General features: G+C 39.2%; 1 protein-coding gene across 1 annotated transcript in view; it reads right to left on the bottom strand.

Moving 5' to 3' along the window:
- Positions 1-997: 997 nt before the first annotated feature.
- Positions 998-27,111, bottom strand: part of Crisp1 (cysteine-rich secretory protein 1) — a 39,923-nt gene continuing 13,809 nt past the window's right edge. The window contains 7 exon segments of the mRNA NM_001039393.3: positions 998-1,575; positions 4,862-4,950; positions 6,441-6,538; positions 17,031-17,179; positions 18,910-19,000; positions 22,164-22,298; positions 24,566-24,642. Of these exon segments, the coding sequence (NP_001034482.2) occupies positions 1,448-1,575; positions 4,862-4,950; positions 6,441-6,538; positions 17,031-17,179; positions 18,910-19,000; positions 22,164-22,298; positions 24,566-24,640 (765 nt within the window). The 5' untranslated portion in view covers positions 24,641-24,642 and the 3' untranslated portion in view covers positions 998-1,447.

Genomic DNA, 27,111 nt, shown 5'->3' on the forward strand with positions numbered 1-27,111 from the left:
GAAATACACCTGCCTTCCCTTTTAGGGTCCCCCGGGGATTCAACATGTCTCGAACAGGAATCAGAGTACCTTTCACATTCATTAATGTGCTTACAGGCACACATAACTATGCATATGTGTTGGATGCTGGAATCAGAGGACGGCGATCTTCTCCTGAAGCACTTATATCCTTTGTCATGTTATAACGTAAGTGTGCTGCTGAGTACACAAACGTCCTTCATGAGCTTTGGCTCTGGAAGGATGTAGAAACGTGTCCTACTCTTTGCCTCACATTTTATGAGAAAACATCGCAGGAAATCACATTTGGATAACATAAAATTCCCATCTTTCGAAGCTAAACAGGCTTGTGTGCACTTCCACTTACTACGTGTACGAAAAAAGAAAGAGCGAAACAGGAGCTTGAGGAACTTTGCACTGGGACCATTTTCAGAAAGTGCAGGTGAACTTTTTGAAAAAAGAAATTCCAGAACAACTAAAAATACCAAACATCAGACTTTGTACATATCTGTGTGCCTTTCAACGTCGCTTTCATATTCAGGCATGTAGATCTTTATATTCCATTTGATCTGGCAAGGTTCACAGTTCTAAGTGAACGAGTATGTGAAGAACACACCACAGTGTCACCGTTTTTTATGTTCCTCTTTCAGTTTCCTTTGATTAGAATGCTGTACAGAACAATTTATAGGACACGGTTTGTCTAATGAAGTAATAAAATGCGACCAACTTAAAGGATTAGGTGTTTCAAATAATTTAGCATCCTGGTGTTATGTGCATTCAGTTATGGTGTTAGAAACACAACAATGTGGGAATGGGATGCTCAGGGCAAGGGAAGAATGTGGGAAGTCACTAGAGAAGTAGAAGAGAAGGAACAAGAAACCCAGAGACAGCCTGACCCTCATTCCCCCATGTCACAAACATGCATACAAAGACACAAAGTTATTTAAATCCTAGTTGAGTCATATCTACACATCAAGTAGAGGTCCAACTCTTGTTCTTATTCACTTGTTGAATATTTTTAATGCTTGATTCAAAATAGAATGAAAATTGAAACATTAAACAAAAACATTAGGATTGTAGGGGAAATGGGGATATTAGGAAAAGGGGTTATGTAAAAGACTGTTTTACTGCCAGTAAATAGATGAAGAGCTCCTGCATTAGTGGGGTTATGTCGAACTACACAACACAAATCACATGTATTAAATTGGGGCAAGAATTTGACTTGCCCTTTCATTAAACAAGGAAGTTTAAAGTTATTTTACTGCCTGGAAAGGGCACAGTCTTGATGAAATATGCTGATGTCTGTAAATGATGCTTAAAAATTAAGTTATTGAGCACAAATTTAAAAACAAGTGAAATTCAGTAGAAGGTCCTATAGTCCATTACATTAGGTGAAATAGATGATCTTGAAAACACCCTTTTACCCCACAGCATAGCAGCAAGCAATAGGTTATTTTATTTCAGTTTTACACAGACAAAAAGCCTTACAGAATGGCCGGACTGCTGGATGTGAGCATCCAAGAAGTTTTACTTGCTTATCACAGTTGTTATATTCATCGTAATAAAGGCAGGGGTTGGCTGGAAAAAAAAAAGAATGGTATGAAACATTGTGATTAAAACAGTTGTGAACACTGAGGAAAGACATCAACTTCCTAAGAGGTCAAGAGAAATGTTCTTTTAAAAAAATTTTTTATTAGATATATTTCTTTACTTACATTTCAAATGTTATTCCCTTTCCCGGTTTCCTGTCCATAAACCCGCATCCCCTCCACCTCCCTTACCGCCCCTCCCTCCCATATTCCCTTGCCCTGGGAATCCAACCTTGGCAGGACCAAGGGCTTGCCCTTCCCCTGGCACCCCAACGAGGCTATTCTCTGCCACACATGCAGTTGGACCCCTGTGTCAGTCCATGTACAGTCTTTTGGTAGTGGCTTAGTCCATGGAAGCTCTGGTTGGTTGGCATTGTTGTTCTTACGGGGTTGCAAGCTCCTTCAGCTCTTTCAATCCTTCCTCTAATTCCCTCAAAGGGGTCCTGTTCTCAGTTCAGTGATTTGCTGCTAGCTTTGAACTCTGAGAAATATTCTTATAATAGAGGATTAATTTGATTAACGTAGATTATTAGGTCTGAATGAAATTAACTTGTTGAATCAGATCCTCTTGAAGTAAAGGACAAAATGCTTCTCATTCTCTAAAGCTCTTTTACTCAATCTCAGTTTTTTAATTGGTGATACCACACCTGAACAGGCTGGAGATAAACAGTCTTTTCAATTACTCTGTCATTTTGAAAACAATATTGCCATAAAAATAATGATGTATCACTGACATTTCAGCCACTTTTTAAAATGAATGCGAAGTTTGTCATTGAAGGATAGACATAATCTTTTTCCATTAATTTCTTTATTTAAATCCTTATATCTGAGCCCCTCTCCTACCAGTATCCCCTTCTCACAGATCCTCTCTCCGCTCCCTCTTCCCTGTCCCTTTCTCTTCTGAGAGGAAGGAGACCTCCCTTGAGTATCCATCCACTCTGGCATATCAAGTTTTTGCAGGATTAGGCACATCCTCTCCCAGTGAGGTCAGACAAGTAAGACCAGCTTGGGAAACTATATCCACAGACAAGTAACAGATTCAGGGACAGCCTCTGCTCTAGTTGTTGGGGAACCTGCATGAAGATTCATTGGCTATGTATGTTCTAGGGCCTAGGGCCAGCCCATCCACTCTTTGGTTGGTGGTTCAGTCTCTGGGAGTCCCCAAGGGTCCAGGTTAGTTGACTTTGTATTACTGTGGAGTCCCTATTGCATTTGTGGCCTGGAATATTTTTCCCTAGTTTTCCACAAGAGTCACTAAGTTAATAGCAAATAAAATGGACTTCAGAAAAAAAAAATCCAGAAGGCTATTATATAATGATAAACATTAAGCGGGTAAAATAATAAAAATGCTAACTACATATCCATAAAAGCTTCTAAATATACAAACTAAACATTAGTCACCTCCCCAAAAGTGATGCATGAAAACTTTAACACTCCACTGCTACCAATGGACATATTGTCCATGAAGAAACTCAACAAACAAAAGAGTAAATTTAAAATGTAAGCCAAACACACATTATTTATGAATAACCAATGGAAGGAGAAAAATTGGGGACTGTCTTTACTAGTGCTAGTTTTATTCACATTGTTTTCAATTCCTAGTTATTGTGAGTGGAGTGCCAATGAGCATACTAAGTAAAAATACATGGAGAAGGATGCCAAGTCTTTAGGCATAGACTAAGGAGTGGTATAATGGATAGCAATATCAGAGAGATCAGATAAATCCAGTAACAGATAGAACCTGAGCTAATGAAGAATGATGAACAACTTAAAAACATTACACAATGATTGCAAACTGGTACAACTACTCTGCAAATCAATTCAAGGGTTCCTCAGAAAATTAGAAATATATCTACCTGAAGACTCAGCTATACTGCTCTTGGGCATTTGCTCAAAAGATGCCCCACCATACCACAGGGACTCAGGTCCACATAGCGAACAAGCAGAAGGGCCCAAGTGAGGATGGGGATGCTTCAATCCCACTTTGGAGGGAAAAGACAACAATCGCAGGAGACAGAGGGAAGAAAGTACCTGAGTGGAAGAGGTGAGGAGAAGAAGAAAGGGGGAATATGATTGTATGGTGAAGGGAGGTAGGTGAGAAACTCTCAGGGCTCAAAGGGAGGGATCTTAGGTGAAGTGCCCTAAGGTGGGTAGAGGAAACTCCAGCACAAAGACAGTGCATCAAGTGGAGGGATAAAGTTGCCATCCCATAGTCAAATATTCTGACCCAAAATTGTTCCTGTCTGAAAGAACTACAGGGACAAAAATGAAGAAGAGTCTGAGAGAAACGCAGTCCAGTAACCGGTCCAATTTGGGATCCATCTCAAGGGAAGTCTCCAAGGGCTGACACTATTATGGATGTTGGTGTGCTTACAGACCTGTGCCTAGCATGGCAGTTCTCTTAGCGGCATAACAAGCAGCTGACTGAAACAGAAGCAGATACTTACACCCAACCAACCATTGGACTGAAGTCAGGGACCACAGTGGTCGAATTAGGGAAAGGCAGGAAGAAGCTCAGGAGGAGGGCAACCCCATAGGAAAACCAGCAATCTCAACTAACCTGGACCCTTGAGATCTCTCAGACACTGAGCTACCAACCAGGTACCATGCGTGAGCAGGTCCAAAGGCCCATGACACATCCGGCAGAGAACAGCCTGGTCTGACCTCAGTGGGAGAAAATGCACCTAACACTCCAGAATAGAAGATGTGCGTCTCTTTGAAGCAAAGGGAGTGGAGAGGTCTAGTGTGGGGAGGATCATCTTCTTGGGGACAAGGGGAGGAGTAATAGGATGAGGAACTGTGGAAGGGCTACGACTGGACTGTATAAAAATAAAAGTAAAGTAAAAAAATTTCCACAGTGAGGCAGGTTGAAGGTGATGGGACATCAAGCACTTTGCAAAGACTGGTAACCTTAAAGGAGTAGTTTGTAGTTTACAATAAGGTATCTCAGGTAGTTGAGGGGAAAGGTAGTCACCCATATTAATATTTTACCTAGACTGCCTCTAACTCATAATTTTAACCATTTAAATGGGAAGCTGAGCTTTCATATTTAGATATTCTAGTTCTACCATCCAGTGATAAAGTCAAAGAGGTTTGATTACTCTGGATGTGAGGGGAATGGAAGCAGAAAGAATATAGATCTATGTTGGTGAAATATTAAGATGAAAATCACAGGAATATTCTACGTTGGTTAATGCTTCACTTAAAGGGCATGTGTTCCCCACGTCAATACGCCAACGTCAGGTGACTTAAATTTAACAAGAAACACAACTTACTACACAGTCCATCTTCACAGTTGTTTGGACAGTCTTGACATGGCGGCCCCTCCTTATAAGGCATGTTTAATGTGTCTTGACTATTCCCCCTTTAAAACAGGAATGAAGTAGAGGTATAATGAAAACCACCCCTGGAAATTATTTATTCCTTAATTACATATGTGTCCACTGTCAACAGTCGAATCAAAAGATGGATTTTCAGGGACATTTACAAACAGAACTAATATTTAAAATGGTTACGTGATCTAGATTGATGGCTCCAAGCGCCACTGTTGCCCTCATCCTTTGGGAGTTCTGCCTAAGTACACTTGGACTCAATGCTGCTATGAGTCATGTGCTACCAGGGCTCCATGTATGTGTATAGTCAAATCTGATAATGGGGCATTAGGTAGTTAGTTTTTTAAGTTTTAGTCAATGTCTTGGAAAAGTGTTGTGGAAAATAGAAAGTCTAGGGAAAAAGTACACAATTAATTGGCATCTTTTTATCTCATTTTGTACCAGTGATGCAAAGTATAGCATCTGATATTGTGTCCCATGGGAAAACTATCATAAAATCAGAAAAGCACATAAGCATGAAAAAAAAGAACTAAGGAAAGTACTGGATGTGAGAAAGAGTATAGAAGAAAGCCATAAGATAGGAAATATTTGAAATTTCAGGAAATGCAAAAAGTCTTGACTATCAGTATCTAAATGTTGTTTAGATAATCTGCAGTCTTTGGTTAGTGTCACTTTTAAAGTTATAAAAATGCTTTCACTAGGACAAGGAAGTACATCTGCTCTCCCTGAAGCAATTGGGTTCTATGGCCTAGATTTTGTGACTAGTTGCTGTGATGGTAACATTTAGAATATGCACATTTATTTAAAAAAATTTTGTTTTGGTTTGTGTTTATATTGTATATATGAATGTTTGTATGCATGTAGTATATATGAATGTAATATATGTATGTACATATTGCCTTTAAAATTATCTCCCCATTAAAACCAAATAGTATTATATATAAATATATATGTATGTGTAAGTGTGTGTGTATGTGTGTGTGTATGTGTATGTGTGTGTGTTTGTGTCTGTGTGTAGGTGTCAGTGGAAGCCTGGTTAAGGCATAGAATTCCTGAAGCTGAGGTTATTGGCAGTCCTGAGACTCCAGTTCTTGGGTGTTGGAAACAATTCTTGCTCTTTGTAACAGGTTCTTTAAATCTCTGAGCCATCTCCCCAGTGCCACATAAATTTCACAAGGAAACACACAAGTCACTATTGGGATCCCCAAGCTGAGCGCAGAGGGTATCATTTATCTGAATATCCTTTCTTAGCCTAACCCAGTCACATTCCCTTCCCTGTGTCGTAACACTTTCAAGTGAAAGAACAGAGTCACCAACAAATTGTCCAAATGTGTGTATCTCTAATAACTTATGTAATAAAAACATGATGAAAAGCGAAACATTTGGGGTATATTTGTGACATTTCGCTAACAAAGTAACTGGGAGAAATTCAGAACGTTCATTTATAATATTTGAAACATTATACAAGGTTATTGTAGGAAGACAATATATTTAGAAAGAGTAATAAACTGGCGTTACATACTCATGGCAATAGTGACACACATAGAGATACGTAGCTGCCTTTTGCCTGCGGCATGATGCAACATCACAGCCAATGAGGTAGGAAGAGGCCCAGACCATCTGCAAAGATAAGAGATGACTCAACAGACTTTCATGTTTCCCAATGACTAAAACATCAACGCCATCATCTTTACACATAAGCATACAGGGCATGGAGTGATACTTCAGTGGCTACAAGAACTTACTTCTCCTTTAGTGGACATGACAGTGACTCCACCGTCCACCTGGACTACCAATAGCATCTCTAAATCCAGAACAAGGGTATCCAAGGCCTTTTTATTACCTCTATGGTTACACTTACACTTACACACACACACACACACACACACACACACGCGCACATTCACATGCACACTCAAGTGCAAGCACATGTGTGCACACGTATGGGGACACACACACATACATTCACACACAGAAGACAGACATGAAACACTCATGCGTTTATGTCATCTTAGGGGAACAAGTGTCCTGTTATATTCATTCCCACTGAAAACCAGGATCGGATTCATCTACTCAGCTCAACCTCTACATGTTAAACCTCTGTAATGAATATGCTAATACAGTAATGGTTGTTTTCACACAACTCAAACCCAGGAACAGTGTTTTCTCACTGGTCAAGATTGGGTATAATACTCAAATGGTTTTTAATTCAAATGAGCCAAGCTTAAATTCCTTCTCTGTACTTGTATGCTAGGTAATAATTTTATAATTTTGTTTGTTTGGTCAGTTTGGTTTGATTTGGTTTGGATGTAGCAGTTTCATTTTCTCATCTGTAATATGCATGTAATACTGTTGCCCAGGGCATGCACTTGTATGGTGAGGGTTAAATATTACAATGTTTAAAAAGGTGGAGAAGGGCACTGAAGCTCCCGGAAGGGGCGGCACAGGTCTTCCTGGTTGCTGCCGCTGCAGAGAGCCCCTGGGCAGCACCCCACGAGCGAACTTGAGCCTCGGGACCACAGGTAAGACCAAATTTTCTGCTGCAAGAAAGCTGCCTGGTGAGCTTGGGACACACGGAAGCAGAATTTCTCTAGAACCGGGCACGTTCTGTGTTTACCGGAAGTCCCACACCCGCGGATCCCGGCCCGCAGCAGCTCTCTGCTCCCAGACCCGGTGAGAGAGAGACCCAACCGCCTGGTCAGGTGGGCACTCCTGAGGCTGCAGAGCGGAAGAGACCACCAACACTGCTCACCCCTGCCCACATCCCTGGCCCAAGAGGAAACTGTATAAGGCCTCTGGGCTCCCGTGGGGGAGGGCCCAGGAGCGGCAGGACCCCTGCCACAGACACCGCCGGACCCTGAAGGAAACAGACCGGATAAACAGTTCTCTGCACCCAAATCCCGTGGGAGGGAGAGCTAAACCTTCAGAGAGGCAGACAGGCCTGGGAAACCAGAAGAGACTGCTCCCTGCACACACATCTCGGACGCCAGAGGAAAAAGCCAAAGACCATCTGGAACCCTGGTGCACTGAAGCTCCCGGAAGGGGCGGCACAGGTCTTCCTGGTTGCTGCCGCTGCAGAGAGCCCCTGGACAGCACCCCACGAGCAAACCTGAGCCTCGGGACCACAGGTAAGACCAAATTTTCTGCTGCAAGAAAGCTGCCTGGTGAACTCAAGACACAGGCCCACAGGAACAGCTGAAGACCTGTAGAGAGGAAAAACTACACGCCCGAAAGCAGAACACTCTGTCCCCATAACTGACTGAAAGAGAGGAAAACAGGTCTACAGCACTCCTGACACACAGGCTTATAGGACAGTCTAGCCACTGTCAGAAATAGCAGAACAAAGTAACACTAGAGATAATCTGATGGCGAGAGGCAAGCGCAGGAACCCAAGCAACAGAAACCAAGACTACATGCCATCATCGGAGCCCAATTCTCCCACCAAAACAAACATGGAATATCCAAACACACCAGAAAAGCAAGATCTAGTTTCAAAATCATATTTGATCATGATGCTGGAGGACTTCAGGAAAGACCTGAACACACTTAGGGAAGCACAGGAAAACATTAATAAACAAGTAAAAGCCTACAGAGAGGAATCGCAAAAATCCCTGAAAGAATTCCAGGAAAACACAATCAAACAGTTGAAGGAATTAAAAATGGAAATAGAAGCAATCAAGAAAGAACACATGGAAACAACCCTGGATATAGAAAACCAAAAGAAGAGACAAGGAGCTGTAGATACAAGCTTCACCAACAGAATACAAGAGATGGAAGAGAGAATCTCAGGAGCAGAAGATTCCATAGAAATCATTGACTCAACTATCAAAGATAATGTAAAGCGGAAAAAGCTACTGGTCCAAAACATACAGGAAATCCAGGACTCAATGAGAAGATCAAACCTAAGGATAATAGGTATAGAAGAGAGTGAAGACTCCCAGCTCAAAGGACCAGTAAATATCTTCAACAAAATCATAGAAGAAAACTTCCCTAACCTAAAAAAAGAGATACCCATAGACATACAGGAAGCCTACAGAACTCCAAATAGATTGGACCAGAAAAGAAACACCTCCCGTCACATAATTGTCAAAACACCAAACGCACAAAATAAAGAAAGAATATTAAAAGCAGTAAGGGAAAAAGGTCAAGTAACATATAAAGGGAGACCTATCAGAATCACACCAGACTTCTCGCCAGAAACTATGAAGGCCAGAAGATCCTGGACTGATGTTATACAGACCCTAAGAGAACACAAATGCCAGCCCAGATTACTGTATCCAGCAAAACTCTCAATTAACATTGATGGAGAAACCAAGATATTCCATGACAAAACCAAATTTACACAATATCTTTCTACAAATCCAGCACTACAAAGGATAATAAATGGTAAAGCCCAACATAAGGAGGCAAGCTATACCCTAGAAGAAGCAAGAAACTAATCGTCTTGGCAACAAAACAAAGAGAATGAAAGCACACAAACATAACCTCACATCCAAATATGAATATAACGGGAAGCAATAATCACTATTCCTTAATATCTCTCAATATCAATGGCCTCAACTCCACAATAAAAAGACATAGATTAACAAACTGGATACGCAATGAGGACCCTGCATTCTGCTGCCTACAGGAAACACACCTCAGAGACAAAGACAGACACTACCTCAGAGTGAAAGGCTGGAAAACAACTTTCCAAGCAAATGGTCAGAAGAAGCAAGCTGGAGTAGCCATGCTAATATCAAATAAAATCAATTTCCAACTAAAAGTCATCAAAAAAGATAAGGAAGGACACTTCATATTCATCAAAGGAAAAATCAACCAAGATGAACTCTCAATCCTAAATATCTATGCCCCAAATACAAGGGCACCTACATATGTAAAAGAAACCTTACTAAAGCTCAAAACACACATTGCACCTCACACAATAATAGTGGGAGATTTCAACATCCCACTCTCATCAATGGACAGATCATGGAAACAGAAATTAAACAGTGATGTCGACAGACTAAGAGAAGTCATGAGCCAAATGGACTTAACGGATATTTATAGAACATTCTATCCTAAAGCAAAAGGATATACCTTCTTCTCAGCTCCTCATGGTACTTTCTCCAAAATTGACCATATAATTGGTCAAAAAACGGGCCTCAACAGGTACAGAAAGATAGAAATAATCCCATGCGTTCTATCGGACCACCACGGCCTAAAACTGGTCTTCAATAAAAATAAGGGAAGAATGCCCACATATACGTGGAAATTGAACAATGCTCTACTCAATGATAACCTGGTCAAGGAAGAAATAAAGAAAGAAATTAAAAACTTTTTAGAATTTAATGAAAATGAAGATACAACATACTCAAACTTATGGGACACAATGAAAGCTGTGCTAAGAGGAAAACTCATAGCGCTGAGTGCCTGCAGAAAGAAACAGGAAAGAGCATATGTCAGCAGCTTGACAGCACACCTAAAAGCTCTAGAACAAAAAGAAGCAAATACACCCAGGAGGAGTAGAAGGCAGGAAATAATCAAACTCAGAGCTGAAATCAACCAAGTAGAAACAAAAAGGACCATAGAAAGAATCAACAGAACCAAAAGTTGGTTCTTTGAGAAAATCAACAAGATAGATAAACCCTTAGCCAGACTAACGAGAGGACACAGAGAGTGTGTCCAAATTAACAAAATCAGAAATGAAAAGGGAGACATAACTACAGATTCGGAGGAAATTCAAAAAATCATCAGATCTTACTATAAAAACCTATATTCAACAAAATTTGAAAATCTTCAGGAAATGGACAATTTCCTAGACAGATACCAGGTATCGAAGTTAAATCAGGAACAGATAAACCAGTTAAACAACCCCATAACTCCTAAGGAAATAGAAGCAGACATTAAAGGTCTCCCAACCAAAAAGAGCCCAGGTCCAGACGGGTTTAGTGCAGAATTCTATCAAACCTTCATAGAAGACCTCATACCAATATTATCCAAACTATTCCACAAAATTGAAACAGATGGAGCCCTACCGAATTCCTTCTATGAAGCCACAATTACTCTTATACCTAAACCACACAAAGACACAACAAAGAAAGAGAACTTCAGACCAATTTCCCTTATGAATATCGACGCAAAAATACTCAATAAAATTCTGGCAAACCGAATTCAAGAGCACATCAAAACAATCATCCACCATGATCAAGTAGGCTTCATCCCAGGCATGCAGGGATGGTTTAATATACGGAAAACCATCAACGTGATCCATTATATAAACAAACTGAAAGAACAGAACCACATGATCATTTCATTAGATGCTGAGAAAGCATTTGACAAAATTCAACACCCCTTCATGATAAAAGTCCTGGAAAGAATAGGAATTCAAGGCCCATACCTAAACATAGTAAAAGCCATATACAGCAAACCAGTTGCTAACATTAAACTAAATGGAGAGAAACTTGAAGCAATCCCACTAAAATCAGGGACTAGACAAGGCTGCCCACTCTCTCCCTACTTATTCAATATAGTTCTTGAAGTTCTAGCCAGAGCAATCAGACAACAAAAGGAGATCAAAGGGATACAGATCGGAAAAGAAGAGGTCAAAATATCACTATTTGCAGATGACATGATAGTATATTTAAGTGATCCCAAAAGTTCCACCAGAGAACTACTAAAGCTGATAAACAACTTCAGCAAAGTGGCTGGGTATAAAATTAACTCAAATAAATCAGTTGCCTTCCTCTATACAAAAGAGAAACAAGCCGAGAAAGAAATTAGGGAAACGACACCCTTCATAATAGACCCAAATAATATAAAGTACCTCGGTGTGACTTTAACCAAGCAAGTAAAAGATCTGTACAATAAGAACTTCAAGACACTGAGGAAAGAAATTGAAGAAGACCTCAGAAGATGGAAAGATCTCCCATGCTCATGGATTGGCAGGATTAATATAGTAAAAATGGCCATTTTACCAAAAGCAATCTACAGATTCAATGCAATCCCCATCAAAATACCAATCCAATTCTTCAAAGAGTTAGACAGAACAATTTGCAAATTCATCTGGAATAACAAAAAACCCAGGATAGCTAAAGCTATCCTCAACAATAAAAGGACTTCAGGGGGAATCACTATCCCTGAACTCAAGCAGTATTACAGAGCAATAGTGATAAAAACTGCATGGTATTGGTACAGAGACAGACAGATAGACCAATGGAATAGAATTGAAGACCCAGAAATGAACCCACACACCTATGGTCACTTGATTTTTGACAAAGGAGCCAAAACCATCCAATGGAAAAAAGATAGCATTTTCAGCAAATGGTGCTGGTTCAACTGGAGGGCAACATGTAGAAGAATGCAGATCGATCCAGGCTTATCACCCTGTACAAAGCTTAAGTCGAAGTGGATCAAGGACCTCCACATCAAACCAGACACACTCAAACTAATAGAAGAAAAACTAGGGAAGCATCTGGAACACATGGGCACTGGAAAAAATTTCCTGAACAAAACACCAATGGCTTATGCTCTAAGATCAAGAATCGACAAATGGGATCTCATAAAACTGCAAAGCTTCTGTAAGGCAAAGGACACTGTGGTTAGGACAAAACGGCAACCAACATATTGGGAAAAGATCTTTACCAATCCTACAACAGATAGAGGCCTTATATCCAAAATATACAAAGAACTCAAGAAGTTAGACCGCAGGGAAACAAATAACCCTATTAAAAAATGGGGTTCAGAGCTAAACAAAGAATTCACAGCTGAGGAATGCCGAATGGCTGAGAAACACCTAAAGAAATGTTCAACATCTTTAGTCATAAGGGAAATGCAAATCAAAACAACCCTGAGATTTCACCTCACACCAGTGCGATTGGCTAAGATCAAAAACTCAGGTGACAGCAGATGCTGGCGAGGATGTGGAGAAAGAGGAACACTCCTCCATTGTTGGTGGGATTGCAGACTGGTAAAACCATTCTGGAAATCAGTCTGGAGGTTCCTCAGAAAATTGGACATTGAACTGCCTGAGGATCCAGCTATACCTCTCTTGGGCATATACCCAAAAGATGCCTCAACATATAAAAGAGACACGTGCTCCACTATGTTCATCGCAGCCTTATTTATAATAGCCAGAAAATGGAAAGAACCCAGATGCCCTTCAACAGAGGAATGGATACAGAAAATGTGGTACATCTACACAATGGAATATTACTCAGCTATCAAAAACAACGAGTTTATGAAATTCGTAGGCAAATGGTTGGAACTGGAAAATATCATCCTGAGTGAGCTAACCCAATCACAGAAAGACATACATGGTATGCACTCATTGATAAGTGGCTATTAGCCCAAATGCTTGAATTACCCTAGATCCCTAGAACAAACGAAACTCAAGACGGATGATCAAAATGTGAATGCTTCACTCCTTCTTTAAATGAGGAAAAAGAATACCCTTGGCAGGGAAGGGAGAGGCAAAGATTAAAACAGAGACTGAAGGAACACCCATTCAGAGCCTGCCCCACATGTGGCCCATACATATACAGCCACCCAATTAGACAAGATGGATGAAGCAAAGAAGTGCAGACCGACAGGAGCCGGATGTCGATCGCTCCTGAGAGACACAGCCAGAATACAGCAAATATAGAGGCGAATGCCAGCAGCAAACCACTGAACTGAGAATAGGTCCCCTATTGAAGGAATCAGAGAAAGAACTGGAAGAGCTTGAAGGGGCTCGAGACCCCAAAAGTACAACAATGCCAAGCAACCAGAGCTTCCAGGGACTAAGCCACTACCTAAAGACTATACATGGACTGACCCTGGACTCTGACCCCATAGGTAGCAATGAATATCCTAGTAAGAGCACTAGTGGAAGGGGAAGCCCTGGGTCCTGCTAAGACTGAACCCACAGTGAACTAGTCTATGGGGGGAGGGCGGCAATGGGGGGAGGGTTGGGAGGGGAACACCCATAAGGAAGGGGAGGGGGGAGGGGGATGTTTGCCCGGAAACCGGGAAAGGGAATAACACTCGAAATGTATATAAGAAATACTCAAGTTAATAAAAAAAAAAAAGTTAAAAAAAAAAAAAAAGGTGGAGAAGGAAATAAGGATGATGCAATGGAACCCATTATCTTCTGCAACCTGAGTAGGAGACTGGAATTTCCATCAGCCAACACTGAAATCTTTAACCAGATATCTTCTTCTTCTCTTCCTCCCCTTGCCCCTCCCCTCCCCTCCCCCTCCTTCCTTCTCCTCTGTTCTTGTTTTTGTTCTTCTCCTCCCCCTCCCCTCCCCCTCCCCCTCTCTCTCCCTCTTTCTCCCTTTCTCCTCCTCTTCCTCCTCTCGCTCCTCCTTATTCTTTCCATCATAGTAGTTTTCTCTGGCTGATTTTGTAAAGTATTATTTTCTGTTCACAACTTTCCTAGGTGTCTGTCTCCCTGCACACCATGCAGCACTTAAGTATCTATTGAAAATAAGAATATGCTTTCACCAAATCTGAGGCTCCACCCACTATGCAAGCTTTGTGTGATGCAACTCAATGACAGCAAGTTTCTCTGCTTATTCTTTCTCCTAAATATGTCTTATAAAATTTTGTTAACCTCTGAATGATATAGAACATATACTTAGGAAAAAATGCAATAAAATGCATTAGAATATCTATTGTATTATATTCACACTATATATTAGTCTTAAAAGTAGTGAGTGTAATTCTTCCATTTATTCATTCAGTTCCTAATCCAAGAAGAAGTACAAATAATGTGAAAAATTAATACTAATCATCCCTATATTCTACAAATAATGAGAATATTTTTCTCATTCATGGCCCTTCTTTTTGTTAATTGATGTTTCTTACATGTATACAATTTTTATACATTTTCTAGAATATTTGGCAAATGGGAGCAGTCATTTTTATAACTTTTTAGTATAGTGCTTCTTTTTGATAAATAAAAAGTTCATGGGGTAAATTGCTGCACAAGACTGAAAGAGCCAAAAGCCATTATGATAGGGAAACAGGATGAGGTTGACTTTTTATGAATGGGTTATAAGATGGAGGCTACATCATCCTGGATTTACTGTCTTTCTCTCTCAGGTTTCCTTCTAATCCATTGACATCATAAATCACCGGATTAAAGTGTTAAGTCTGAAGGCATCTTGGACTCTTTGTACACACCATTCATGTTCTGTGCTATTGGCCTTGAAAGAAAATATGATGTGCTGATGTTTATTTAACAATTCCGTGCATGCATTCATGACTGGTTATTTTGAGTTATATCTTTAGAAACGTTTAACCTCAATCTTCCCTAAAATTTACTTCATGTAAGTTATGAGACTCATGAATGAATGCTTTTGAGTCTTGTGCTTTATGAACAATCACTGTTTCTAATGTTTTACATTTTAAATATTCAAATCTTCTTTCTTCTAGTATATATTTTGTTACTTCAAATTTAGAGATTTAAGTTTTTTTTCTTTAAAATTAACTTGGACTCTGTGTGGCAGGCAAATGATCATTCAACCTGTTAATCAAATTAAGTCAATCCCTTGTCTATTTTCCTTCACCGATTGATTCTGGCATTTAAAATAATTGTAAATTTACACTGGGTAATATCATCACTTTGTTTCTGTTGTGAACACCTTCTCTATTCCTATTAACCACTCTCTCACTTTCTATAACACTAAGGCTGAATGAATAAGAAAAAAATAAATTAAGAAAATTGTTCTGTTTAAGAAGCACAATAGCAACTACTTAGAATCCCTAGCAAGGAATCTTAAACATTTCAAGGTGAGACTTGCAGAACACTAACTAAAAATAATTAAAGTAGATCTGATGTGGTTTGAAACTAATACCATTCCCAGACAGTGTCAGGTTTTGAACATTTTAACCATCAATTGGTTGTTTTTTGAAAGAAATATGCATGTCCAATAGATAAATGATAAATGTTCAACTTATTTAGAACCGTTAGAAAAATTTAATCAATGTTTCAGTAAAATCCTATGTCACTGTTCTCAGAATGATTGCCCTCTGGAAGAATAAGAGGAGAGATGTTTGCAATGATGTGGGGAGAGAAGGATTCTTCAATGGTGGCTGGTAGGAATATAAACTGTGCATCTTCTGAGGAGGTCAGTTTGGAGATAGGCACTCTTGTCTTTACCATAGTACCATTCACAATAGACAAGCCAGCCTAGGTAGCTGTTACTTGATGAATTTGTTAGAAAGAATAAAAAGAGAGTTTTTTTAAACACTAAGAACAATAAATTATGCCATTTGCAGGAAAATATATAGAGCTAGGATCTTTTTATTGAGTGAATATGGATAACCTCCTTAATCAAGGAAGGATCAGATTTTCTCTCACATATGAAGTCCATGTGTCAAAAGGAGACATGGTGATAAAGGGACCATTAGGATGATGAATGTGGAGATAGGACAGGGAAAATAAATAGAAAATAAAAGAAGTGAGTATAACATGCATGTAAGAACTCTCATAACAAACATTATTTTATACAATTAATATATGCTAATAAAGAAGCTAAGTGGGGTGGGGAAGTGACGAAATATTTGCCTTTTCCACTGGGGACCAGAGTATAGAACTCCAGAACCTATATAAAGACTTCAGCAGGTGTGTTAGCCATTTGTAATTTTATTGCTTGTCTTTTATCTTCATTTAATCAGAAAAATACAAACAAAATATCTTTTACTGAGAACATCATACATGTGTATCTATATCATTTTGCCTCTCCCACTTCAAACTCCTCCCATGAGCTTCTTGTTACTTCTTTAATCATTATATGTATGTATATATATATATACACATATATATGTATATATATGTACATATACATTGTATATTCAACCTACTGAGTTTCTTTACTATTTGCTTTCTCATATGTCCAATGCTGACACTGTCTTTAGCTGAGCAGTCATTGGCCCCTGTACTTCAACTAAAAGGCGGGATCAGGTAAAATTTCCCCGGTTGGCCTTGTCAAGACAAGCGGTGTTATCATTGTCCTGGTCACAATTCAGGAACTAGATGGGTAGGACTTCATGGGCCATTTTCCTTACTTCTGAGAAGAAAACCGGTACTTATTTTTTAACTACACATGTGTCCAGTCATGTGTGTATCTGGAAGGATACAGATTACCTGGGTGTAGTGATAAGTTTCAATGTCATCATCTGTGGATGGCCATTCTCCGTATTTGAAGTATTTCGACTCATTGTACCAGATTTCAATTACATTTGACCAGGAAGAGGGATAGTTTTCCATATGCATATTTTCTCCACAAAATGTATCTGAAATGAGGAAAGATGGCTGTATAATATTTTTATAAAGTAGAACACAGATGTTCTCCTCTTCAAAAATGTTTTAAGGATCACCTAGGCATTGTTTTAAAACAGAAAATAAACTCGGTTGTCTATCTGTTTTGCTCAATGAGTATGGTGTGTCAAGTCTGGTGAGACAGATGATGAGAAAGCTTTATTTATTTTTTTTATTAACTTGAGTATTTCTTATATACATTTCGAGTATTATTCCCTTTCCCGGTTTCTGGGCAAACATCCCCCTCCCCCCTCCCCTTCCTTATGGGTGTTCCCCTCCCAACCCTCCCCCCATTGCCGCCCTCCCCCCATAGTCTAGTTCACTGGGGGTTCAGTCTTAGCAGGACCCAGGGCTTCCCCTTCCACTGGTGATCTTACTAGGATATTCATTGCTACCTATGAGGTCAGAGTCCAGGGTCAGTCTTTAGGTATAGTCTTTAGGTAGTGGCTTAGTCCCTGGAAGCTCTGGTTGCTTGGCATTGTTGTACATATGGGGTCTCGAGCCCCTTCAAGCCTTCACATCTCTCAACCTGTCTCCTAACAGGTCTAAAATGATGGTAAAAGTCTGTATGAGCTGTGGTAGCTGTAAGTGAACAAGCTCTAGAGATAAAAGCAGTTACAAAGAGGGAACACATTCTTAAAGACATTAGACACATTTATCATACATGCTTCAGGTAGATATGGTATTGAAGAATAATCTGTCTTTCTCTAGAATATAAAGACAGCCCCATTGTTGAACACCATATCATAAGAGTACCAATAATCTGTAGGCATAAAGTTCTATGTGTAATTTTTAAAGTTAGTTTGGAAGAAAGCATTCCTTAAAATGTTGTGAAATTCCATATGATGCATTAATTATTGGGTAGTAGTTATTCAGTTTATATGACAAAACTGAGCCTGTCTTTGAGAACTCAAAATTGTTTATCTGGGTAGTTCCACAGTTCCTCATGTCTCTGTGCTCCAAAACTAAGGAAATCCCCACTCTGAAATTGTGGACAACTAAGATAGCATTGGATGGAAACTTCCCAGCTATCCAGATGTAATCAATGCTTTAATGCTGCTTGTCATGATTGCTTCCTCCCATGGATGAGAGCTTAAACTCCAAAATTAAGAATATCCAAACTTTAAAAATTAAAAGCAATGTGTATCAAGGTACAATCTACCATCAAGGATAGTTGAAGGTTATTGTAGATTAAATCTGTTAGCTTACTATTGTCCAGTTGCTTGCGTGAATGTTTTTTTTTTTTTGAGATGTAATCTATTCATTAATATCTTTACTTATTTAAAATTCAGTTTTATCTAAACTGTCCCACAAGCTCTCACCTGTTGAAACGTGTTCAATAGATGATGTAGCTGAGTGGGTTGTAGGTGCTTTGAGAAATGGAGTCCATGTGACAGAGTTCGATCTTTGAAGATCCATGTCAACAGTGTACTTTCTTCCTATTATTTTTTTTCTCTCTATCCAGTTTCTTTTCTAATAGCGGGGAACAGCCTTCTTTACTCTACCCTCCATCATCTCATGTGGCCTCAGTTCTGTCCCAAATCACTCAAGCTGAAAAGCCATGGACTGTACTTTCTGAAGCCATGAAATAAAAACAAAACTCCACCTTTTAAAGTGATCTCCCCCCACACTCCCCTGCAAGCATTTTATTCCAGTGTTGGGAAAGCTATTTAATACAAGTTGAGTCCTACAGACCCAAACATACTTGGTAGTCTCCTTTCAAGTGAGTCACTGTCTGACTTGTCGCAGTACCTCGCCAGAATTCTAGCATTTTCTGCAGCAGCTGAACTCCAACTCTATGATGCAAGAAAAGAATAAAATTGGCTTTCTCTACATAAGATACCCAGAAACACAATGAAATTGACTTCCTTTACCTAAGATACCCAGAAACACAGTGAAATTGGCTTTCTCTACCTAAGATACCAAGAAACACAATGAAATTGGCTTTCTTTACCTAAGATTCTTGCTTTTTGTAAAAAAAAAAAAAAGAAAAGAAAAGAAAAGAAAAGAAAAGAAAAGAAAGTGGACTTGTCACATCTTTTCTAGTGGAAACAGAACTTTTACATGGTGACATTTTCCTTAAGTATTCTAGTAGGAACAAAAAGAAGACAAGTGTGTAATTCATCTCAGTTTCCTGTGATGTTACAATTTAAAATTACGTCATAACTTTCAGACCATAGCTTGTTTCTCAGAATTTAAGTAAAGAGTTTCATGAAAACAGATCAAAATCAGAAAGGTAACCCAATAACTTGTCAGTTATTCTTCCTCAATGCTGGCTAGTTTTTGTCAACTTGATACCAACTAACCTGAAAAGAGAGAACTGCCCCTGAGCAATATTTTCCTGCGTGTGACAATGTTTTTTTTTTAATTTTATTTTTTAATGTCATTGGTGGTTTGCCTACGGGTGTGTCTGTGTGGTTGTGTCAGATCACCTGGAAAAGGAGTTACAGACGGTTAGTTGTGAACTGCCCTGTGGGCGTTGGAAATTGAACATGGGTTCTGTGGAAGAGCAACCAGTGCTCTTTTCTACGAAGCCATCTCTCCAGCTGAGAACCAGAGTTTTAAAGCTTTTAAGTGTCACACAACAGAGAATTTGAATCAGTTAATTGAGAGTATTCTGAACTCTTCATGTAGGCAGAATTAGTGTAGTATGGGCTCAGTTTAAGCATTGTTTTTAAACCACTCAGAAATGCCTACATGGGAGTAGTGGTGACATCCTGACACTCCTGAAACCAGCATCCCCATAGTCTGCTACGTGCTACACTGTCAGCCACAATTATAGAATTTACTTGCTTTACTCACATACTTTTGTATAAATTCTCTAAGGATGTAAGAACAATTACAATTCCTTTTGGACTCATTTTCCACTGCTTCTGTGTTTTGAGCTTGGTGTTTGAATCAAATCTTTAGAACACACTAAGTTCACTGGACTTAATAACAATATAGAAAGCAGCATTAGAATTATTGCCATCGCTCTAGAGAAAAAGTCAATTTTTCTCAGCATGGACGCTAAGAAGATAATTACTGTGTCTATGCTGCCATCTAGTGGCTCTCTCGCAGAATTACTCTTCTAGCTGACAGCATACAAAACACATTTTTTTTTTTTTTTTTTTTTATTAACTTGAGTATTTCTTATATACATTTCAAGTGTTATTCCCTTTCCCGGTTTCCGGGCAAACATCCCCCTCCCCCCTCCCCTTCCTTATGGGTGTTCCCCTCCCAACCCTCCCCCCATTGCCGCCCTCCCCCCATAGTCTAGTTCACTGGGGGTTCAGTCTTAGCAGGACCCAGGGCTTCCCCTTCCACTGGTGCTCTTACTAGGATATTCATTGCTACCTATGAGGTCAGAGTCCAGGGTCAGTCCATGTATAGTCTTTAGGTAGTGGCTTAGTCCCTGGAAGCTCTGGTTGCTTGACATTGTTGTACTTTTGGGGTCTCGAGCCCCTTCAAGCTCTTCCAGTTCTTTCTCTGATTCCTTCAACGGGGGACCTATTCTCAGTTCAGTGGTTTGCTGCTGGCATTCGCCTCTGAATTTGCTGTATTCTGGCTGTAAGACTATTCTTTTTTTTTTTTTTTTTTTTTTTTTTTTTTTTTTTTTTTTTTTTTTTTTTGTGGTTCTTTTTTCGGAGCTGGGGACCGAACCCAGGGCCTTGTGCTTCCTAGGCAAGCGCTCTACCACTGAGCTAAATCCCCAGCCCCTACAAAACAAATTTTTTTTCCATTTTTCAAGTTAAGAAAGATTACTCTTTCATGTGTGTGTGTGTGTCCAGCTGAGGAAATATAAAACGCCAAAATTACTTTCTGTATACAATAGGACTTCGCAATAGAGAGGCAATCCTAGAAATAGTTGTTTGTTCATCTGGCAGAAAGGAGATGGAAATTATCTTTAATATAATTAAGATCAGAGTCCCTGGCGATCTTCCCTTGAATGAAGGATTTAGCATAAAACAGATTATATTCTTGAGACTCCTTGAAATGGAGACAGCTGTAGTGCAAAATTAAATAAACTAAATTACTTTTACTAATTATAAGAATATTTCTTCAGGAGCTCACCAACCGCCTAGTTTAGATTTGTACATACCCTTATCCTTAGCCTCAGCCTGGTAGTCTATCTGAATACTGGGATTCTGGATATGAACCACTATGGTTGGCTCAAGAACATTTATTAAGAGTAGCACAAACATGGATTCCTACGGCAACTAACCCTTTTAAGATAGTTTATCAAATAATACTATTACTTTTTAAAGTGGTCCAGAGATAATTTTTCAGAAATTACATGTTTTTTTCTCTTGTTGCTTCCTCTCCATTGTTCACAAGAGAGTACTGTCATTTAGGATCCCCCTCTAGGGCAGTATTTCCTAACCTCCCTAATGCTGTGACTCTTTAGTAAAGTTCCTCCTATAGTGGTGACCACTAACCATAAATTTACTCTGTTTCTACTTCATAGCTGTAATTTTTTAATGTTGTAAACTATAATACAAACATGCTATGTGGCCCTCCAAAGTGACTAAAAACCATAGGTTGAAAACTCTTGCTCTAGGGCCTGCATTATTATCTGAACTCCATCACTCTTGGCTCTCTTGTGCCCAAGGATGATGACCAAGGTCCCTAAATTTGTCTTGTGATAGTAGCCATCAGGTTTTGCACTGCCACGCTGGGTCTCTAGATTTCTATGGAATTCAATGAAATTCAATACTAGTGTTTAATGTCTGTCTAATTTTTTAGCTATGAATTCGAACATCCTGATTCTCAAATCCTTGTCACATATCTGAACTGCTCTGTCATGTACATGGGAGAGTTACTCACATCCTCTTAGACTCAGGTTCTTCTGCTGCTATGTCATAGATTTGTTGCAATGACCGAACAATTGGCATAGTAACAGTACATAGGACTAAGTAACGATGTAGGAAATGCCCCCAGTGCCCCATGCATCTCCACTGATGATATGTTTAAACTTACCATTTTCAGCATGTTCCTGGCTGGCGGGGACACGTTTCTCCTGAAGGCATTGTGTGTATCAACAATTTCTTCCTGTGGTTCAGTTTGTGATTCCGTGATCAGTTGATTATAGAGAGCTCTATCCAGTTTGAGATGCTACCAGAAAATTATTAATTAATATCACTTCTTTGAAGTGGCTCTTGTCACATGAAGTCTATTGCATGTAGATGTATAGGCAATGTGAAATTAGAACTTACAGTGAACAAACAATAATGGTCAGTATTCAGGAATTATTGATTTACAAGTTTTTCTACATTTTGTGTTGAAAAGAGTATACAATTTTTTTTCAAATTCATACTTATAGTCAAGTAGAAGTTCTTGTTATTGGACAATGGGAAACACAGAGGCCATGGCTTGGTGTCTCTTGTTCACTGAACAACTCTCTGCCTTAGCTCATTCTCTGCACAGCTGCTAAAAGCAATGCCTGTGTAATTGACAAATGAACAATGCACACTTGAGTCCTTGTCAAAGTGTGTGTGTGTGTGTGTGTGTGTTTGTTTATGTGCACATTTATGTAAGAACCAAAATTAAGAGTGTATTTTGAGCACATGATTAAGTGGTCTTTTCATGCTCCAGGTTTATATCTCTTTTTATTGCTTAGATTTAAAAACTCCATGGATTTTTAAAAACAAGCGGGTATACTAGAAAGCATAAAGAAAATTCAAACTCAGATTTCAGCTTCAAATGTGTGACTCCGCTTTAAGAAAAAGTACACATTCTCTCCAGCCCAATTTATAATATTCTTAAAATCAAAAAGAATATACCTCATTTGAAGATATGGTTATGTGGGAGGAAAAGTAGCAATAACAGTATTTGTCTATTTTTCTTTGATTTAGTTATGAAAACACATGGATAAATTGTAAAGAAATTCTTGCCTATGCTTTTATTATTTCTCATCCTCCCTCCATCCCTCCTCCCCTTTATTGCATTCTTTGCTAGCCTTCTTTCTTTCCTTCCTTCTTTTCTTTCCTTCCTTCTTTTCTTTCTTTCTTTTTTCTTTCTTCCTTCCTTTCTTTCTTTCTTTCTTTCTTTCTTTCTTTTTTCTTCCTTTCTTCCTTTCTTTTTTTTCTTTCTTTCTTTCTTCCTTCCTTTCTTTCTTTCTTTCTTTCTTCCTTTCTTTCGTGTTTATAAAAATGACATAGACTGGGGCCCAATGCATTAAAATAAAAGTGGAATTTTAAGCATCATCAATTCCAGTTCTCTACTTTTTTAAAATTAAAATCCAAGCACTCCATGCACTTTATTTTTTTCTTATTCCCCCCATCCACCCCCTTACTGCCCCCGCCGACATTCCCTTCCACTGGGGGTTCAACTTTGGAAGGACCAAGGACTCCCCCTTCCACCGATGTTCCAACAAGGCTATTCTCTGCTACATATGCAGTTGGAGCCCTGGGTCAGTCCATGTAAACTCTTTCACTAGTCTTTTAGTCCCTAGAAGCTCTGGTTGGTTGAAATTGTTGTTCTTAAGGGATTACAAGCCCCTTCAGCTCTCTCAATTCTTCCTCTAATTCCCCCCAAAAAGGGCCCTGTTCTCAGTTCAGTGGTTTGCTGCTGGCATTCGCTTCTCTATTGGACATGCTCTGAATGTGTCTCTCAGGAGAGATCTATATCCGGTCCCTTTCAGCATGCACTTTTTAGCTTCATCAATCTTATCTAGTTTTGGTGGCTGTATATATATGGGCCACATGTCGGGCAGGCTCTGAATGGCCATTCCTTCAGTCTCTACTCTAAACTTTGCCTCCATATCCCTTCCTATAGATATTTTTTTCCTCTTAAGAAGGAGTGGCAGCATCTGCATTTTGGTCATCCTTCTTCTTCAGCTTCCTGTGGTCTGTGGTTTGCATCTTGGGTATTCAGACTTTTGGGATAATATCCACTTATCAATAAGTGCATACCAAGTGTGTTTTTCTGTGATTGGATTACCTCACTCAGGATATTTTCTTGTTCGATTCTAGTCCTCTAAACTTGACAGTTCACTTAGGCCTTCTATTCTTTTGTTGTGCCCTTGCTTCTGCTGTATTAATAGGACTTATTGGGGGTAGAGAGATGGGTTAGTGGTTAAGAGCAATGAACGCTCTTCCAAAGGTCCTGAGTTCAATTCCCACGAATCACATGGCTCACAACCATCTGTAAAGGGATCCAATGCCCTCATCTGGTATGTCTGAAGACACCAACAGTGTACTCGAAAACATAAAATAAACAAATGATTCTTTTTCTAAAACAGAATAGGACATGTTTATCTGCATCATTAGATGAAGTATGTGAATAATTGATACACCCTTCTCCTACCTCTACATCCCATCAAAGGGTTCTTGGGTATTCTTAAACTAAAATTAGGTATGTAACATATGATCTTTACATACTCTGAGAGTCACAACAGGAACAAAGACAGTAAGAGTAGCAGCAAGAAACAATAACAAGATGAGTTTCATTGCCATACCTGAAAAACAAAAGTAACAGAATTTTAGATTATTCTTTATGTGCGGGAAACTATTTTCTAAGGAACCTTGAACTAACTTTACATGGCTATCTTTTTATAATAGGACATGAAAATAAAGTCCAATATTATGTCTTAGCTAAGGGGACTCAGAAAATAATATACCACTGATTTAAATGATATGGACTCAAAATGTAAACTACTTAATTTCCAGAGTCTGAATAGGCACAACTGTTTGTTAATACGGAAGGAAAGTAGCAAATGGTATTTACATGGCTCACCAGGTGATGAACAGAGATAGAACTACGTTTTCTTCATTGATTCAAGTTAATCCCAAAGGTGCCTAATTGTAAAAGTCAAGAGACAACATCTATAGCCTATAACACGAGATAGGCTCCATCAGCCAGGCATTATTTGAAAGAGTACACAGAAGCAGGTGATCCTGTTACTACTAATGTATATATGTATGTGGTTTAAAGATATTCTGCACATCTCTCTCTATTACTTGGCTACAAATACTTGTGTTTGTGTTGTAACAAAATCAGTACTAATGGATCTTTATTCTTATTTAATACAGTTTGTCAATTCTAAGATCTTAATAGGGTGACACTTTTGCTAACAATCTATTATGTGTATTTCTATAAACCTACTAGTTATCTTTTATAGAAATTTATGATCTTGAAAAGCAACCTAATCAGTTTGTGAAAAATTTCATAGTAAACAGGAGTACTTATGCTTGTTTCTGTAGTCGCATGGATGTCCTGTCATTGCTCTTAGATGTCCCAAGTCCTCTGAAAAGATGTGTAACATGAGGGATGCTTTATTAAATAAACCATGTAACATTATTCTGCCTTTTTCATCAACACCACTCTCATTAGCACCACTTTTTCCAGTGTTTTCCACATCCTAACAAACACTCACAATACTAATCACATATAAAGGAACTGAGGATCCACTGTATAAGAGGAGTAGGGCCATTAACAACAAGCTCAGAGCATTTCCCAGACCAGGAAATCAAAACAATGCAACAGAGCTGCCCAGAAGAAAACAACATTCAAGCCAGCCATTTGATTATCTTACAATTCTGTCCAGCTCTGCTCCAAGCAGCAGCTGCTTCTTATTTATAGAGTACATTAGGTCAGCAAAGTTGGCCTACACTGTCTTATACTGTTTACCTCTTTCCTGTTTCCCTCTCTTAATCTCATTCTTGTCCTAGCTTGGGTCTCTCTCTCTCTCTCCTCTCTCTGTCTCTCTCTGTCTCTGTCTCTCTCTCTCTCTCTCTCTCTCTCTCTCTGTCTCTATATCTCTCTGTCTCTTTCTTTTGTTTCTTTTTCCCATGCTCATTTTCCTCACTATTATATACCCAAAGCTTAGAGATGGACTTGCTTTGTGATATCTAAAACATCTTTTCAGTTTGTCATTAATACAAGCCCCCATGTATCCACCATGTTTCTCTCCTTTTCTATCCCAACTTATGCTCCCTTCTTCTACTTCCACATAACAATCTGATGCTATCCTTTATTATCACCAAGACTGATTGCCTACTATTCTATTCTTTTCTACTTATCACTACAATAGCTAACCTGATAACAGACATGAGGACGTTTTATTCCTTAAATCTATCAATACTTAACAAGTGCCTGCTTCATAGTTATGGATGTCTGAATAGTAACTTGCTGCAGACATTACCCAGCCCATAAAGACAGAGTAGAGATAGAGCCGAGAGTTTAGAATATTAGTTGAACAGATGACAACATCACCATAATTTTAATACAACCAAAGATCTACTGAAAACTTCAAAAACATTTGCTCAAATAAGAGGAGAAGCCTAAATCAAAAGAAACAACCAAAATCTTTATCAGAATTCTTACCCAGGTGGGCAGAGCCTAGCACAGAATGCTACAACCTGCTAACTTTCCTCATGTCCCTATTGTGAAGGCATATAAAAAACTATAAATTGTCTTTAATTAATGATAAAGGGAAATGTTAGAAAACATAGCTTACACATAAAGAATAACTAACATATGTGTACATGTTCACGTAAAAATTTTTAGATACGACCCAATTTCCGTGGGGGAGAGAGCTCAACCCTCAGAAGTACGGACACTCCTGAGAACTCAGAGGAAACTACTCTCTGCCCACATTCCCAGCCCAAAAGGAAATCGCCTAGTGGCATCTGTGCCCCCTGGGCACAAGGACCTAAGAGCAATCAGGGGCAGTACCATTTGGGTTTCTGCCTGCTACAAGAGCTGAAAGTCAGAAGCAAAGAGTGCCTACATACCTGAGAGTAGAGCTTCCTTTTCCCAGATTCAGCTGAAAGAAAATAGGTCTACAGGAGTTCTGATTCACAGGCCTACAGGAGTGTCAAGCCACTGTCAGAGACAACAAGACAAGCTAACACCAGATAAAACCTGATGGCAAGGGTCAAGCGCAGGAACGTAAGCAACAGAAACCAAGACTACATGGCATCAT

This window comes from Rattus norvegicus, chromosome 9, assembly GCF_021556685.1.
Source record: "Rattus norvegicus strain SHRSP/BbbUtx chromosome 9, alternate assembly SHRSP_T2T, whole genome shotgun sequence".
Taxonomy (NCBI): domain Eukaryota; kingdom Metazoa; phylum Chordata; class Mammalia; order Rodentia; family Muridae; genus Rattus; species Rattus norvegicus.